We start from the raw sequence: 16,124 nt of genomic DNA, 5'->3' as shown, positions 1-16,124 counted from the left end.
TTATTGATGAAATTTTGTTCATAGAAACGGTTCACTTTTATTGGTTTCATGACATCAGTGTAATGGCGTGTTGGTCCGTGAAAGCTCATTTGCTGGGGGATGACGGGAAGACATCAGAAATCAGGCGGGTCTCGGTCCCAGTCAGCGCCACCTATAACCAGCTGTATGATAAGACAAAGGCCGTGTTCCCCGATCTCCACAACGAAGATATCAGTCTATCTTGGAAAGGTATTAAAAAAACTACTTAACATTATAGGCATTGTTTGTATATCTGCATGAATCAAAACGCAGATATTGGGACAGCTGAATTATAACGTGATCAATTGATTAAATCCAACATTTATCCCTATTACATGTAATGAATGAAGTTTTGATACTACAGCCTTCTAAATTGCGAGCAACTGCATGTAGAAAAAAATCGAAAATCATCCATTATAAATCTAAAATTATACAATACAAATCGATTTTATATACAAATAAAAAATGATATAATACAAAAATTATGAAAATTGTAGAATACAAATAAAAAAATATACAAATGGAAAAGACTGAATATTGCAATGTTTGACATGCCATAGTTTTGAATCCCCAACAATTCGCAACTAAACTGTTTGATAAGCGGTAGCGGATCCAAAGTATCTTTAGAATATAGAGAGAGCATTTGAATTACGATTTGTATCGTAAAAAATATTTCTTTTCTTGCTGACACGCAATCATTCCCCTCTCGTAAATTTAGCAAGTTCTCCCATTTTGAATTGTTCAATCATCGATGTTTAGGGTTTTGAGTGTATTTTTAAAGTCTTGTGAGAGCTCACACAGTCACTGTTTTTAGTTTTTAAACGGGTATCACAAGGGTCAAGCCCGTTTTAACATTAATTTCAATGTAACCATAAGTTATGGTTACATTGAAATTAATGTTAAAACGGGCTTGGCCCCTGTGACGGGTATTAATGAAAAAGTCCACAAATTAGAATTTCATAATCAATGCATATTTGTATCCCTGATTTTATGAATAAAAAATCATTGATATGGCATGGGTTTCCTAAGATCCCCTTCAGAAAATTTTCAAGAACATAAACTGGTATATTAATTACAAATAGATATTTTAAAAGAATGTTAGGAAGTAAGAGATGTTGAACGTGAAAAAATAAAATAAAAACACCACAGAAAAGCACATTCATTTAATTTTCTCGATTGGTTTTATTCTTTTACTTTATGCTATTCTACTTGTATACATCGTCGGATGCCCCGTAAGAAATATACAACATTACTTATAATTATGAAGAAAGTTTACCATGTGTTTTATAAAAGAAAAATAACGAAAGAATTTCACATGTAACCCTTGGTTGTTTTGCTAGTTTTTTTAATTGTCAATTCAAGTTTAAAAAAATACTGACAATCGCATAGAACAGGAAAAGACTTAATCCTAGAAACTTTAAGGTTAATATAAATCAAATATAGATTTATAATGAAACATGATATCCAAGCTCTATTTGGGAATTCATATTAAACAGGAAATTCGTGCTCACGAAATGATCATAAATATGCTATTCTGGTACATGTATATTCAAATCCTGGATCATATAGAAAATTCTATTTTAATCTTGGTGTCAATAATGTCAATTTTCCCCATATACATGTAACCCCCCTTCCTCTATGACACTAAAACTATTTACAGTTTACAGCAACAGTGCAACATAACATGTACTAGTAGTTTAACCTGACATTTACTTTATCGCTGAAAGTTTACACTGTAATCCGTCCTTGATATATATATATATACAACAATTAGTAATTTTACTAACATGTGGACATAACCTGACATTTACTTAATCGCTAAAAGTTTCCACTGTAACCGTCCCTGATATATATACAACAATGAGTAATTTTTCTAACATGTGGAAATAACCTGACATTTACTTTATCGCCGAAATTTTACACTGTAATCCGTCCCTGATATATATACAACAATTAGTAATCTTGCTAATATTCTATTGAGATTTTAAAGCAATTTAATTTCAACCTTGCGAGTTTACAGCAATGGTACTGCCACCCGACAGATTACAGCATGACAGCAGCATGAGAGTTTACATATACAACCTTACATCTACTTCGTTCTTGAGATTTGAAGCGATCACTTAAAATAAACACACTAAAAATGTTCATGTAAACGTTGCTAAAATACCGGTATACGAGATAAAGATAAACTTTTACAAAATTTGACAAGGTTTGACGAGTATCCTTACCTTTGTCAATACTTCTTTGACTTTTAAAAAAATAAATGTGATGAAATTTCAGACACCCATGCAGAAAAAGGCACACAGTTTTAAAAATAATTTCCTTTAAAATATAAATCAGAACAAAATTATTAAATTATTAATGTTCTTAATTTTTTATCAGATGGAGACGGTGACTTGGTTTCATTTTCCTCGGATGCGGAAATGTTGGAGTTTACTAGGACTGCAGAGGACGAATTTCTGAGAATTTTTATCAAAGGTGAAAACCAAAACCTTCAGGAGTACTGTATTGTGTGTTGCATACAATTTAGTTTTTCTTCCTTAAATATATGACTGTCTTTCTTTAGTTCGCGCACCGAAATCAACCCCAAAGACCCCGACCGGAGCGGAGTGGGTGGTCAATCCCTGGATAGGGAAGATGTCGGATTTGGACTCAGAAGAATTCGCACAGAGTGTCCTCGCTGGAATGAGAACTGTCTTTCAGTACATAGCTGGTGCAGGTACACAGCTTCATAATCTTTAATTTCGAGGTTTATAAAGCTTAAACTTCTCCAAGTTATGCTACTATAGTCTGTCCCAAGATACTTTTGCCACATATTTTCTTAAATTATTCAATATTTATAAATACCTCTTGGTTCAGACGATGTTCATTCGATAATATGAAAAAATCCCAAGATTTCCCCTTTGAAACGCCCCCTCTAGCTTGTCAGGTTTCAATACAGCTAAAAATAAAAAGTCTACGGGGATTTTCCGTTGCTAAAGAGATAAAGGTACCCGGATGATAACGCAGAAAAAACTGTGCGAGGTATTCCGAGTTACTTCCGAATGGGCAAAAGATGTCAGCATTCCCCATTATAAATCTCGGTAGGAAATCTGTTTTCGATCCTGTGAATTTTTACGAGGGAAAATGATGTGTGAATGAAGTTTTCCCTTTCATCGATATCAATTGCACTTCTTTCACAGGTATGTGTATTTTTATTAAAAATCTCCCAAATGTGCAACATAAATATCATGGGACAGACTATAGTATTTTGTTTTCCCTCGGACTGAAATGTCACACTTTCATTGGATTAAACATGGCACGTGATTGCCTCATATATCTCTATGTAGGTCCTTTGAGGATTTATATTAGGCAATATGGCCGTCATTGGCCGCCGCCTCACCTATTCATCTCGATATATCATATTATTTAACACAGAAATCGTGTTCAGTAAGTCCTTAAAATATTTAGAGTAGTTGCCCTTTGGAATTATTTTTAAATTAGAGTAGTTGCCCTTTGAATATTGACGTCACATTGTTATGTCTGGAGCAGTGCAAAATGGCAGCGTCGAAATTTGCTCAAATCTCTGTAGAGGTTTAAAATTGAATAGCAACAAAACATTGTAAGTAATATGGGTGAAGCGAAGATTTTTTAAGTGTATTTGAAAGGTGGTATTGATATTTTTTAAGAGTTTAAATGAGATTAACTGGACGAGATGTAAGGCATCTTGTACATGGCTTTGCGTAGATCACCGCTATTTGTGAATGAATATGTCGCTTGAAAGTCCTCGGGAAAACAAAAAAATTATTAGGTTAGTTACTGACTCACTACGGAAATATATTGGGTTGATCAATCTCATAGATGGCTCGGCTTCGCCTCGCCATCTATGAGATTGATCAACCCAATATATTTCCGTAGTGAGTCAGTAACTAACCTAATAAGTAATAGTATATGATAGGTAGAAACAGTTAGATTTATTCCTTAAAAAATATGTATTAAAAAGACTTTCCGCCTGCCATATTGCCGATAATCTGAATTTTGCCACTCGACGTTTACAGTATGGCAGCAATCGCGTCTTGCGTTTCATTACATCCGATAATGATAATTATGACAGACCGAGTCAAAACATTAAATACATAATTTTAGATTTCAAAGATGTTACAATTCACGATTACTACATGTTTTCACTTTTAGAAACGTTTCATGACAAGGACAGAAAAATTGTGGACAAAAGAGACGTCACGAATAAAGAAGAAAGAGAACCGTCTGTTTGTAACAATGCAGACCATTTACATCGTGATGTCACGGAAGTCAGAGGAACTCGTGACACCGAAAATCAGGAAGCTGATGACGTAGAGAAGGATGACATAGAAACAGATGACGTAGAGAAGGATGAAATAGAAACAGATGACGTAGTGAAGGATGACATAGAAAAAGATGACGTAGTAAACGATGGCATAAAAACAGATGACGTAGAGACAGGCCACGACTCAAGCGAAGCGCCCCATCCACTGGAGGATGTTTCTGAATCTCCGAGTATAACTGTTTTACCATGCAAATTTGTATAAAAGCAAAGGCAAATGATGGTACAATAAAGCATTTGGTAAACATTAATTCATGTTTTCAGATAAGATTGAGGAAGCACTGGAGAAGTTGCTAGCAATGGGGTTCCACAACGAAGAAGGTTGGCTCTATCGTCTCATTGAGGAGAAAGAGGGTCGTATTGACGAAGTCCTGGAGAGCATTCTTCCTGATGAGAATCGGGCTGGTAAATAAAACCTTTGTTTCTTTTAATCCTAGGTATATAATCCTACGGATACACAATGTACCTGTAATACTTTTCATTTTAGAAAGGAAAAAAATATATGTACAAAGGAATAGTACACCTTTAATATACATATGCATCATACAAATACATGTCATTCTGCTTGGAATACGTAATTCAGTTACTTGGCAGGTTTTTATTTTTAATTATAGGGAGAAGAAACAGAAACAGAATGATATGTTTTTTCTGTTTCCGCCTTATTTCTGCCGAAGTCTGCTATCAATGTACTACTTGTAATCAAATTATCTGTCAGAACTGTAAGGGAACATATGGACGGCTGTCCATAGTGCACGAATTGATGTTGAAACCCACTTCTGCAATTGCCCAAAAGGTACTTGTTTATTTGCTGTGGGTCTAGGTTCCATTTGAGAAATCCACTTTTACCGAGGCGTCTTCAATGGCGAGGGGTTTCTATAAAAATTCTTACCATCCCCGTACCTTTCGCACCAAAGACGTCGCTTTTTGGAATTGGGTCTTCAAAAACGCTGCCAGTGACAACGGAGCACTTGCTGCTTGATGGTGCTAATTCAGTTCTATGGAATGTCTCGCATGTACACGTTATAATCACTTACCCCCTTCCATTTCATTCTGAGTCCTCTCATAACTTTCTTGTTCCTACAGATGGTTGTTTTAGCCGTGGTATTTCCATGAGGAAATGGCCAAAAAATGTCAATTTTAATTTTTATCACAACATAGCGTTTATATGAACGCGATCATGCAAATTCAGTCACAATACATATACCTTGAGAATTTTTTTTTCTATATGTAGCAAATTAAGATAATATATTTTTAGTTTCTAATATGTAAACCAAAAATGCTTTGTTTCTTTAAAAAAATTTAAATCGGTTGGTGTAAAAAATTTTCAGCAATGTTCGTTACCCTTATAATACCGCATGAACTGCGCCAAACAATTTCTCTCTGAATCTCTCTTGGATTTCTATAGCATTCAATTATTCATTATTTATCATTAAATGCAATATTTTATCCTCATGCATGTTCCATATATAGAAATGAGAGCAAGACTAGTGTACAATTAAAAAAAAACTTTGGATGCCTAATTTCGCATTTAAATTTGATTTTTAATACAAATCGATTTTAAAAGCTTCCCAGGTGGTTTGATGACAGAAACACTGAAGAAGATTGGACAAAACCTTCATATATGTGGACAAACCTTCAAAAGCTCTTTTACGGTATTATTTTGCATTCTTTCCAGTCCTGATCACTCCGTCATTGAAATTCTGATGAAACAAGTTTTCATCTCATATCGGTTAAAAAGCTTAAATGATTTTTTAAAACCGCGTTGCTTTAATCTATAGACAATAGCTCGGAAGCAAAATAATAAGACATTATCGTAATGATATTCTCCTTCCATTTTCAACTGTAAGCTGATGACATTTTGCGTGACATCTCTGTTTGATATAGATTGATCCAACTGATCGAGCATTTTTATCCGATATACTCTTTTCGTCTCATTTGGCATATAACGCACCCCCCCCCCCCGCCCCCCATTTTTTAAAATCTCAATTTCATTTTTAAAATAATATTTTTCTGGTGTTCGAAGGAATCTATGGTGCACAAAGCAGCAGTTACCAAAAACACGAGGCTTCCAAACCAAAGTCACGTGACCCTGTCAACAGAGCAAGCCCTTATCCATCATGCAAAAACAATCGGACCAAGTCGCATCCAGAAACTCGTGGGAAACCGGACATTGAAACAGACGGTCCTGTTACCAGGGAAGATTCTCCGAAAAATGGTGAATCCTGGACATTGGTTGAGGAGGACACCTCATTGGCCGAGACAAAAGCTGACCAAAATCTCGAAGAGGGTGGCAGTACCCAGGGAGGTGGGGCAGAGAGAAAATCACATAATGCTCGTCCAACGATACCACCGATTGGTAAATATTGTCATGTCTCTATACTAACGTCTGTCCATTCAAGACATGGAAATCTACCGTCATCAAATGTTGTTGATATTACTTTGCCAAATGAAAATGGTTTTAGTTCTATCGAGTGTCAGTAAATACAAAAATTAGGACAGGATTAGTTATATTTATATATTGAATCATTATTGTAATGTACAAATGTACATGTATGTCTGTGATTTGATCGAGGACGTTCTGTATATATGTGGTTTGACTGTCTGGGTGTTGTTTAGTTCGTGACTGTTACGGAAATTATTATTTGCATGCAGACGGAGGATTCAAATAAACCTGCGTATATCTAATTATACATCACGTAATCAAGGAAGTTTTTTTCTTGTGTTTGATTTTATTTTTCTATATTTTAGATCCAAAAATTGTCAGTGCTCTGGCGGAAATGATGTCAATGGGTTTCCAAAATGACGACGGATGGTTACTATGCCTTCTGCAAGAAAATAATGGCAACATCGAGAAAGTCTTGGACATCATACAAGGCAGTGATGGGAAAATGTACTCAAAATAAACAGTTTCAGTTGTTTTCTTCAAGTTGGGCGTACCAATTAGTTTTAACCAACCATATAAAACATGTACATAATCATATGCATGTACTTTGAATAGAACGTTCAGTGCTGTCACAGAGGATTTATTTTATTATAGCCACAAAAATGCTAGTTTGTCAATATTATTTTTAAAATCAAATTATGCATTGTAAGTAAAATGTGCATTGCCTATATTCTCTTAGTAGTTCTGGAGATGGTGATATACCTTTATAGTATAAGTACAGGACTTCACTCTCGGTGATATACCTTTATAGTATATGTACAGGACTTCACTCTCAGAAAGCAGGGTGACAAGACGTTTGCCAAGGGCCTGCGTCTTATACATTTGATCCAAATATGAATATTTAAATATGTTTATACATGTACCCCCTTTTTCATGACAATTGTCACGACATATATAGTTTGCTTAATTTAATTTTGTTTATGTTTTAATTATCTTGACATTTTTATACGTAACCGAAATTCCATTAAAATTTGTTTTTAATTATTGGTATATTTCTTTAGTTTTGTTGTCATCATGGAAAATGAAATAAAATACTCTTGCTGTATGAGAATGTTGTTAATGTTTATTTTACCCCTGTCACAAAATTTCTAATTAATTATTCATCACCCGCAACCCATACCACTCTTGAATATTACTGAATAAATTATCACTAAACATCAGCAAAATTTACAAAATCCATTTATCGGCATTATTTTGAAATACAGTTTGTACGGTGCAGGTGCGCATTTACACTTAAATTAGCCCTACAATTCTTTTTTAAAATTCCATGCCAATCGTAAAAAAGTGGAAATTTTATAACTACTTATAACCTAAATTCCGTACCAGCGTGATTGACAGACATGTATTAAAAATTAAGTGATGTAATTCTTATATACTAACTGGTGCGGGCTGATTGTGTTTGGATTAATGAGGTTTCACTGTATTATTTCAATGTCAGATGTGGGTTCCGACTGTGTAATGTACATGTGTTCAATTTAATTTTTTTTTTTTTATTTTTTTTTTCTCAGTTCTGTTGTTTTCAGAAGTTTAGTTATGGCATTTTATAGACATGCGCATGATTCAATTGAGGTCTCCAAAAGTTGCCGCTGTTTGTAGGCTGCCAGTTGGTAAAATTCAGAATTATTTTTTTTAATTGTATTTTTTCAGTGTTCTTAGTCTTCAATGTAACAGGAAATTGAAATTTGATAACCATTTATGTTTCAAACAATGTAATTTCTAGAATATGGCAAATAAAATTTCATCGGGATGTAAGAAATAGTACCCAGAAGATAGTATTCGTAGCCTTTTTATGAACTATATAATAAATACTACTATATATATTATATATAGTAGTAGTTTATTGGCGTATACATTACATACATTGCCATAGCATACATACAGGTGGGAGGCAGGTTATATAAATATATATAAAGTATATGATGGATGAAAAATTTCCAAAATTAAAGACAAACAAAGCAGTAGTTACATGTATAAAAACTTAATTTACGCTTATTCACGTCTGATGGTAAAGTTAAATTGTCCCTCTTATTAAAAGAATCGTACACATATATTTACCCATTTTTTTTAACGTGAATATAGAATCAGAATTGAATAAATCAATAAATTTTGCCATACTTGGTCGTACATAGAAGTATTTCCTTGTATATAATTTCCTTAACTCTTCGCTAGCCAATATTGAACCGTACGAGACATCAAAATGAATTATTTTAATTTCACAGGGTAGACTGTATAGTAGTGCTTTCTAAAAATGTACAATATATATAGAATATTCTAGAAATTTGACGCATTCTACAGCAGCTATAGAGTGTTTGTGATCTGACGTTTTTCTGGCTTTTTTTTTTTAATGATTTGAATCGTAAAAAAAAGCCAGGAACCTCAGATATTCCGGCTGAAGACAGATCATTAGTGGTTTAAAGAAGGGGAGAATTCATATTATACATGTATTGTACGATCAAAGATATAGAACACAACAAATCAACACCCAAACCACAGTATACACTACCATTTTATATACAGTAACTTAATTCGTGCATGTACCTTGCGTGAATGTCACATGTCAAGTGCATGCAAGGCGTATTAGCACATGGTTTGGAATTCTATAATATAAAGAATGTTTACCATTGTTTACTTTGATCAGGGACGTACATACTACTGGTATATACGTCCCTGCTATGATGATAAATAGTAGTATCAAGTTCTAACATGATTTAAATAATTGTGTACCTTCATTTTTATGCATTACACATTCTTTCTGAATTAACATCGAACGAACATTTTCCAACAACATCTGATTTGTCAGTTTAGGTGTGTTTATACCGTTAATCTCTTTAACTTCCGGTGTTACTGTGAATAAATTATGCAAATTATGAAAACATGTGCGTGACGTAAAATCACCCCATCTCACGCGTTGTTTTCATTGGTTGTCGATCTATGGTGATACCGTACCTCAAACAGTTCATTTTAACATGGAGAACGTGGAAGGCTGGACGATTCCAGCCGGGGACAATTTAGTTGACCATGGAAGTGATTTTTTATCTGCAAATGATCTAAATAGTGTAGCTCTCGATGATATCGATGGTAAGTCTTCAAATTGTGTAATGATGTATCATGTCTGTGTCAGCTGTCATCCCAAACACACTGTATTCTGCAATTCTGTTGGTCTTTGATAAAACTTGGTTTATGTATACAATATATATAGACCAAGTTTATGTCTTTCCACGATGTAATTGTACATTTTGTTTTCTGTCATTGCATTAACACAGGGTTTGAGATGAAGGGGGATGGAGGGGGTGAATTGTGCTCTACTGTATTGAATTTATATTGATAAAGATTACTGTGATAGATATTGTATAAAACGACTGTTGTTATTTGCTATGCATTGTGCATGTTAACATAAGATCCTTTTATATTTTCTAGATATTGTACAGTATATGCTGTCTGACACAAACACCTCTAAAAATGACCTGTTTGATGGACAGCTAAACCTCTTGAAGCCTGAAACGGAAAGTTTCATTGATCCTGTGCCTCTGCAAGAACAAGTGAAACATGAACCATCATTTGACGATCAATTCAGTTCAAACAATAGTTCAGCTGTGTTGTTGAACGATGCAAATTTCAGTAGTGACAGTAGTTTCACAGGTTTGGAGGGTGTGGACTTGCTAGAGACAGTAGGTGGGGATGCCCTAAAGTCTCCTTTGGTGAACATATCTCATTTCAACAGTGCTCAACAGCTGCAACATGCAGCCTTGAAACTTCAAAAGCAAGCACAACTCGTTCAACAACAGAAACAGTTACTTCAACTTCAACAGCAGCAGCAACAAAAGCAGCAACAAGCCCAGCTGTTGCAGCATCAACTGAGATTAATCTTGCAACAAGCAGCACAGAAGCCAGCACCAGTTGTTGCACAACCTCAGCCACAAGTTCAGCAACAGCAAGTTAGCTTACAGCAGTTGCAACAGGTATGACTTAGATTATTTACAATGTGACATTTATGAAACATGAATTGTGGATGAGAGTTATCTCTCTTTGAACATATTTTATTTAGTTCCATTTTGTTTTAGCTGTTGCTGCAGTCTCAATCATTGAACCAGCCTGTTATATCATCTTTATCTGCTACTACATCATCACCAGCAGCACAGGCTTCAAGCATTGTGAAAACACAGAATGTCACCACCCAGTCACAAGTGGCTTCCTCATCACCGACCATTGTTACCCTGTCCTCTCTCTCTCCATCCACCCTGACCACCCAACAAAATGTCACTACCACCATTCCTCAGGTCCAAACTGTTGTAACAAGTATTCCAATTCAGGTGGTGGACAGCGAAAAGGTCCCCATCAATCGACTGAACAACCCCAACAAAGTACCCAAGAAAGGGGAGAAGAGGACATCGCATAATGCCATAGAAAAACGCTATCGCTTGAGCATTAATGACAAAATCACAGAACTGAAAGACTTGGTAGCAGGCACAGAAGCAAAGGTGAGAACTAAAATAATTATTTAGTTGATGGAAAGTTCTATGAAAATGCATTGAAATTCAGAATGATTCTCAGAGGCATTTTCTTGAGTGCTTTAAGTGCATTTTGATATTTTTTCAGTTGAACAAATCTGCCATCTTGAAGAAGGCTATTGACTACATCAAATTTTTGGTGAATACTAACAACAGACTAAAGCAGGAAAACATGGCACTAAAACTGGCAGCATCAAAACATTGTAGTAAGTAGTTTGAAACAACAACATTTGTATTTAAATAAGTTTATTATCAATGCCATACTTTCAAGTATCTGACAGAATATCTGTTACTTTCTATCCAGACATTGAAGACTTGTTAAAACAAATGCCACTCACTCCCCCAACCTCAGAGAAAGGATCTCCTCTCCATGTCACTCAGTTCAATAGTGACGGAGAATCGCCGCCTGGAAGCCCCATGTATGAATCTGGTAGGTAGAAACTTTTTGTATAGAGCTCCATTGAAACAGCAAGTTTGAAAATAATTACCAGTTATTTCTATGTCAGATTCTGAAATGATGTTTAACAATTTCAGATTCCCAATCGGATTCAAGCCTATCTGGAGGAAATGTTATGCAAACCATGAGAGATCAAACTAGGATGGCTCTATGCATATTCATGTTTGCAGTGTTAGCTTTCAACCCCTTTGGGGCCCTGATTGGGTCTAATGCTGACTCTGAAAACTTTCTGGGACAGCATGCAGGCAGAACATTGAAAAATGTCAATGGTAAGCATGTTATTAGGTAAAAAGATGAAAAGGAGTAACATGAAATTGTTATATTTTGCTTATATTGTGTAAGCAATGGGGAGTAATCAGTAGTTGAATTCATTTTATTAACCGGGTTTTCCAACGGAAAAATCCGGTTATTAAAATGGTGAAAATGGCGGGCGGGCGGGCGGGCGGGCGGGCGGGCGGATGGCGGGCGGCTGCCAAAAGGGTACCCTCATTGTACGGATAACTCCTCCTACAGTTTTCAAGATAGGAAGTTGTTCTTTTGCAGGTCAATTGTACATATATCAGAGGTGTGCATATTGCTAGGATTTTGATTTCCGATAATTTATCGAAAAAATACCAGCTTTTGAACTTAGTCATTTTTTGGCAAAATGTTGCATATAGGGTACCCTCATTGTACGGATAACTCCTCCTACAGTTTTCAAGATAGGAAGTTGTTCTTTTGCAGATCAATTGTACATATATCAGAGGTGTGCATATTGCTAGGATTTTGATTTCTGATAATTAATCGAAAAAATACCAGCTTTTGAACTTAGTCATTTTTTGGCAAAATGTTGCATATAGGGTACCCTCATTGTACGGATAACTCCTCCTACAGTTTTCAAGATAGGAAGTTGTTCTTTTGCAGATCAATTGTACATATATTAGAGGTGTGCACATTGCTAGGATTTTGATTTCCGATAATTTATAAAAAAAATGCTAGCTTTTGAACTTAGTCATTTTTTGGCAAAATGTTGCATATACATGTAGGGTACTCCATTTCACTGGATAAGGGTTGACATGGATTATGGATACAGTTTACATAAAAGAAAACCCGGTTTGCTGTCACATTGACAGCTTTTCACTTGTTGAAATTGTAGAAGGACAGACAAGTGGTTGGATGGACTGGATGTTTCCTACTCTGTTGATGTGGGTTCTGAATGGTGTGATCTGTGTCGGTGTGTTGTTACGTCTGCTGGTATTTGGAGAACCAGTGGTGAAGAAAAACACAGAAGCAGCAGTGTCCTTCTATAGACACAAGACACAGGCCGATGCTCACTTGGAAAAGGTAGGAAACACAGTTATAATAATATAAAGTTGAACAATGAAAATGGATTTAATATTATAATACGTTTAATTATTGACAATTGTGGTTTTTGATAGGGAAATTTCTCATGGGCTACTGACCAGCTAAGAAAATGTCTAGCAAGTCTTGGAAGGCCCTTGCCCACTTCAAAACTGGAACTGGTTTCTGGATTGTCTTGGAACTTTTTGAGACAACTGCTGCACAGACTTGTTGGAAAGTGGATGTTCAACAAGCCTTCTGCTGTTAGCAGCAAAGATGATGTCAACTCCTCGGCCAAAAACGCTGCTCTTGTTTATCACAAACTAAACCAGCTGCATCTAGCAGGTAATTGACTATTTATGATCTTGCTTTTTAACTTGGCAACGTCCCAATTTAAGACATTGATTTAGATGATTGAAAAAATCTATCTATTTTAAGGTCATGTGCCTGGTAGCTCATGGTGGGGAGTGAATCTTTCTTTGTGTGCCATCAACATGGCTGAGGCTGCAGGGGATGCACTACCACTTACCCAATTGGCTGAGATTTATGCTACTTGTGCAATAAGAATCCAGATCAGTTTACCATGGAAACTAAAATACCTTTCGGTAAGCTATCACTGCTATCAAATATATGATAAGTGAATAATGCTTTTTAATGAAGATTTTTAAAATGGAAGTTTTAGCAGATATAAATAGTTATAAAATATGAAAATTTTATCTCTTTTAGAAATTCTTGCTGAGTCGGGCAAGAAAAGCCTGTTTGACAAGTGGAGATAGACTGCCTCCCAGCATCCAGTGGCTTTCTCACCCAGAAGGCTACAGGTTTTTCGTACGAGGAAAATGGACTCTTGGTGGCAAGAATAGCCTCTTCACCACTCTTGGATGTGAAGGTACTAATTAAATTTTTCTGTCTTTGTTAACAGTATTTTCTTTTAAAAAATGTAAAAAACCCATAGTATTGACGTTTCTCTTTTGATCTCTGCAGCTGATCCTCTAGAGCATGTGGCTCAGATGTTCAGAGAATACATGTTGGAGAAGTCCTTGTTTTCATTGGTAAATCCTGCTAAGAACAAGGAAGGACCTTCACAGTCAGCGGAGGTCTTGCTGTATACACAGCTCCTAACAGACAGTGCCACATCCACCACTAAATCTGTCAGTCTACCAGGAGGGGGAATTGGCACCACTAAAGGTTCGTTGCAGCATGCACGAATATACATGTATATACCAGTATTTAACACAGTACATTATAATTTGCGTTTAAATGCAGTAAAGGAAAATTGCTTTGTATTGCTGACTTATGTACTTCTTCATGTTACAGGTGGTGATGAGCTGGGACAATGGTGGTCAGCCATTATTACTGTTGCCATCAATTGGTTGGCTGGAGATGAGGAAAATGCAGAGGCTCAGTACCCTATGTGTGACTCCTTCCCTCAGAAACTTCAGCAGTCTGAGTGAGTAGTAACATTGGTCTTATTTTTTCGATTTATAAGCTCAAGATCTGAATTGATTTTCGAGAACTATAAAATTGGCAATGTTAAAAAATATTTGTAGAAAAATGTATTTGGAGTTTTGTAAGATGTGTTTGTTTTGAGTCATATCTTATCAAAATTTGGAAAAGGGAGGCAATCAAAATTTGGAAAAGAGTTGCCTTCCTCATCTTATTGTACATCTGAGTCATTCTGACATTTCTATTCCAGTGATCCTTTGCCAAAAGCCGTTCTAGTTGCCTATCGCGCAAGGAGAAACTTGTTGTCAAATACTCATGGATCTACTCACTGCATCAGACAGTGCGACAGGGCAGGTCGTCTGCTGAGAGAGAGTCTGAAGCTCTCCTATGCCAAACAAAATGAACAAATCATACAGGTAGGTTTATATACACACAGTAAGCAGAATTATTTCTTGTAGATATATACAGAAGAAGGAAAAGGAAGATAACCATTGCCATAGTGCATTGTAGTTGCATTGCATTTCAACTAAGTGTGCAATGCTTCTGCAAAGCAAATATGGAGCTGGTTGTTATCATCAGGAGGAAGAATCAAGATGTTTGTTTTTGTTTTATGACCATATTTTTGTGAACTCCATCAAAATTAAAAAAATAAATTTGCTAATGTAATGCAATAAAAGCATTTGTATCTTCATAGCTCCTACAGCTTATGGTTTGTGATTGGCTGCTGACAACAAGAACAGAATTGTGGGAGAAGAACAGTAAAGATGAGAACACAACAGCTTCACAGACAGAAATGATAGCATTCCAACAGGACTTGAACAGTCTGAGGAAACTAGCTCAAGCCCATAAAAACATTTTATCAAAGGTATTTTTAACCTGCATTCATTAGTTCAAAATATTAATTATCAAGAAATGACAGTTTTAATGTTGCTATTTATTGTGATGGAGCTTGTAGAGTTATAATTATAAATTTCTTTATGACAGGTGTTCTTGCATGAAGCCACAGCTAGAATGATGGCAGGTGCTAGTCCAGCTAGAACTCAACAGCTATTGGACAGAAGCATACGCAGGAGGCATACAAGCAAAACTGATAAAGGTAACCAGGAGTTAAGACTGAATTTAATATTCTTCTTTACATGTATTGCCGAATGAATATAAAAATCCTAAAAATTGGTATAATTTGATTTTGTAGATGGTTCAGAGCACTCGGAAAGTGACAGAGACCAGGCCAAAGCCTTGTTGATGGCTGGTAAACATTTACCAGAAAACATGCTGCCATGTAATGAGGATAGAATAGCCCTGATATCTGAGGCCAGCAAAATGTACGAGTCCCTGGGAGACAAGAAATCCCTACAGAACTGTCGTCAAATGATCATGCAGTTCGAGGACAAAGTGTCGGCACAGACTGTCCTTTGTTAGTGAATGATAACTGTGATACCTTCATTTTTCATTGGAGTGAAAGATTAATTTATTTTGTGAACATCATTTTTGTTGTGGGCCTTTATTTTGTATGGAGCTTGTGTAAATATGCATCATGATCATGAAATTCATCAAGTACTATTGTATTAAAAAATACATTCATGTCTTTAA

The 16,124-nt window shown here is 35.7% G+C and overlaps 2 protein-coding genes across 2 annotated transcripts; both read left to right on the top strand.

Moving 5' to 3' along the window:
- Positions 1-7,553, top strand: LOC128191173 (uncharacterized). The gene is made up of 9 exons (XM_052863257.1): positions 1-228; positions 2,401-2,496; positions 2,585-2,737; positions 4,192-4,533; positions 4,625-4,765; positions 4,975-5,153; positions 5,925-6,012; positions 6,384-6,716; positions 7,109-7,553. Exons 1-9 carry the CDS (start codon positions 63-65, stop codon positions 7,261-7,263), a joined length of 1,653 nt encoding a protein of 550 aa, XP_052719217.1. The 5' UTR covers positions 1-62; the 3' UTR covers positions 7,264-7,553.
- Positions 7,554-9,723: 2,170 nt separating this feature from the next.
- On the top strand, positions 9,724-16,124 carry LOC128155757 (sterol regulatory element-binding protein 1-like). The gene is made up of 16 exons (XM_052817608.1): positions 9,724-9,881; positions 10,221-10,762; positions 10,865-11,281; positions 11,400-11,517; positions 11,616-11,741; positions 11,846-12,037; positions 12,904-13,091; positions 13,187-13,433; positions 13,527-13,693; positions 13,815-13,977; positions 14,073-14,276; positions 14,406-14,538; positions 14,785-14,950; positions 15,229-15,399; positions 15,519-15,630; positions 15,727-16,124. The coding sequence occupies exons 1-16, from the start codon at positions 9,770-9,772 to the stop codon at positions 15,951-15,953; spliced, it is 3,285 nt and encodes a 1,094-aa protein (XP_052673568.1). The 5' UTR covers positions 9,724-9,769; the 3' UTR covers positions 15,954-16,124.

This window comes from Crassostrea angulata, chromosome 7 (genome assembly GCF_025612915.1).
Source record: "Crassostrea angulata isolate pt1a10 chromosome 7, ASM2561291v2, whole genome shotgun sequence".
Taxonomy (NCBI): Eukaryota; Metazoa; Mollusca; class Bivalvia; order Ostreida; family Ostreidae; genus Magallana; species Magallana angulata.
Note: the sequence above shows the minus strand (reverse complement) of the source record. Positions and strands in the feature narration are given on the sequence as shown.

Excerpts from the sequence above, each read along its gene's own strand:
- LOC128191173 (XM_052863257.1), top strand. The coding sequence starts at position 63 with ATGGCGTGTTGGTCCGTGAAAGCTCATTTGCTGGGGGATGACGGGAAG. Across the intron at positions 4,766-4,974 it reads TCCTGATGAGAATCGGGCTG|GGAGAAGAAACAGAAACAGA; the intron begins GTAAATAAAACC and ends TTTTAATTATAG. Across the intron at positions 6,013-6,383 it reads CCTTCAAAAGCTCTTTTACG|GAATCTATGGTGCACAAAGC; the intron begins GTATTATTTTGC and ends TGGTGTTCGAAG.
- LOC128155757 (XM_052817608.1), top strand. The coding sequence starts at position 9,770 with ATGGAGAACGTGGAAGGCTGGACGATTCCAGCCGGGGACAATTTAGTT. Across the intron at positions 12,038-12,903 it reads AACATTGAAAAATGTCAATG|AAGGACAGACAAGTGGTTGG; the intron begins GTAAGCATGTTA and ends TTGAAATTGTAG. Across the intron at positions 14,951-15,228 it reads AAAATGAACAAATCATACAG|CTCCTACAGCTTATGGTTTG; the intron begins GTAGGTTTATAT and ends GTATCTTCATAG.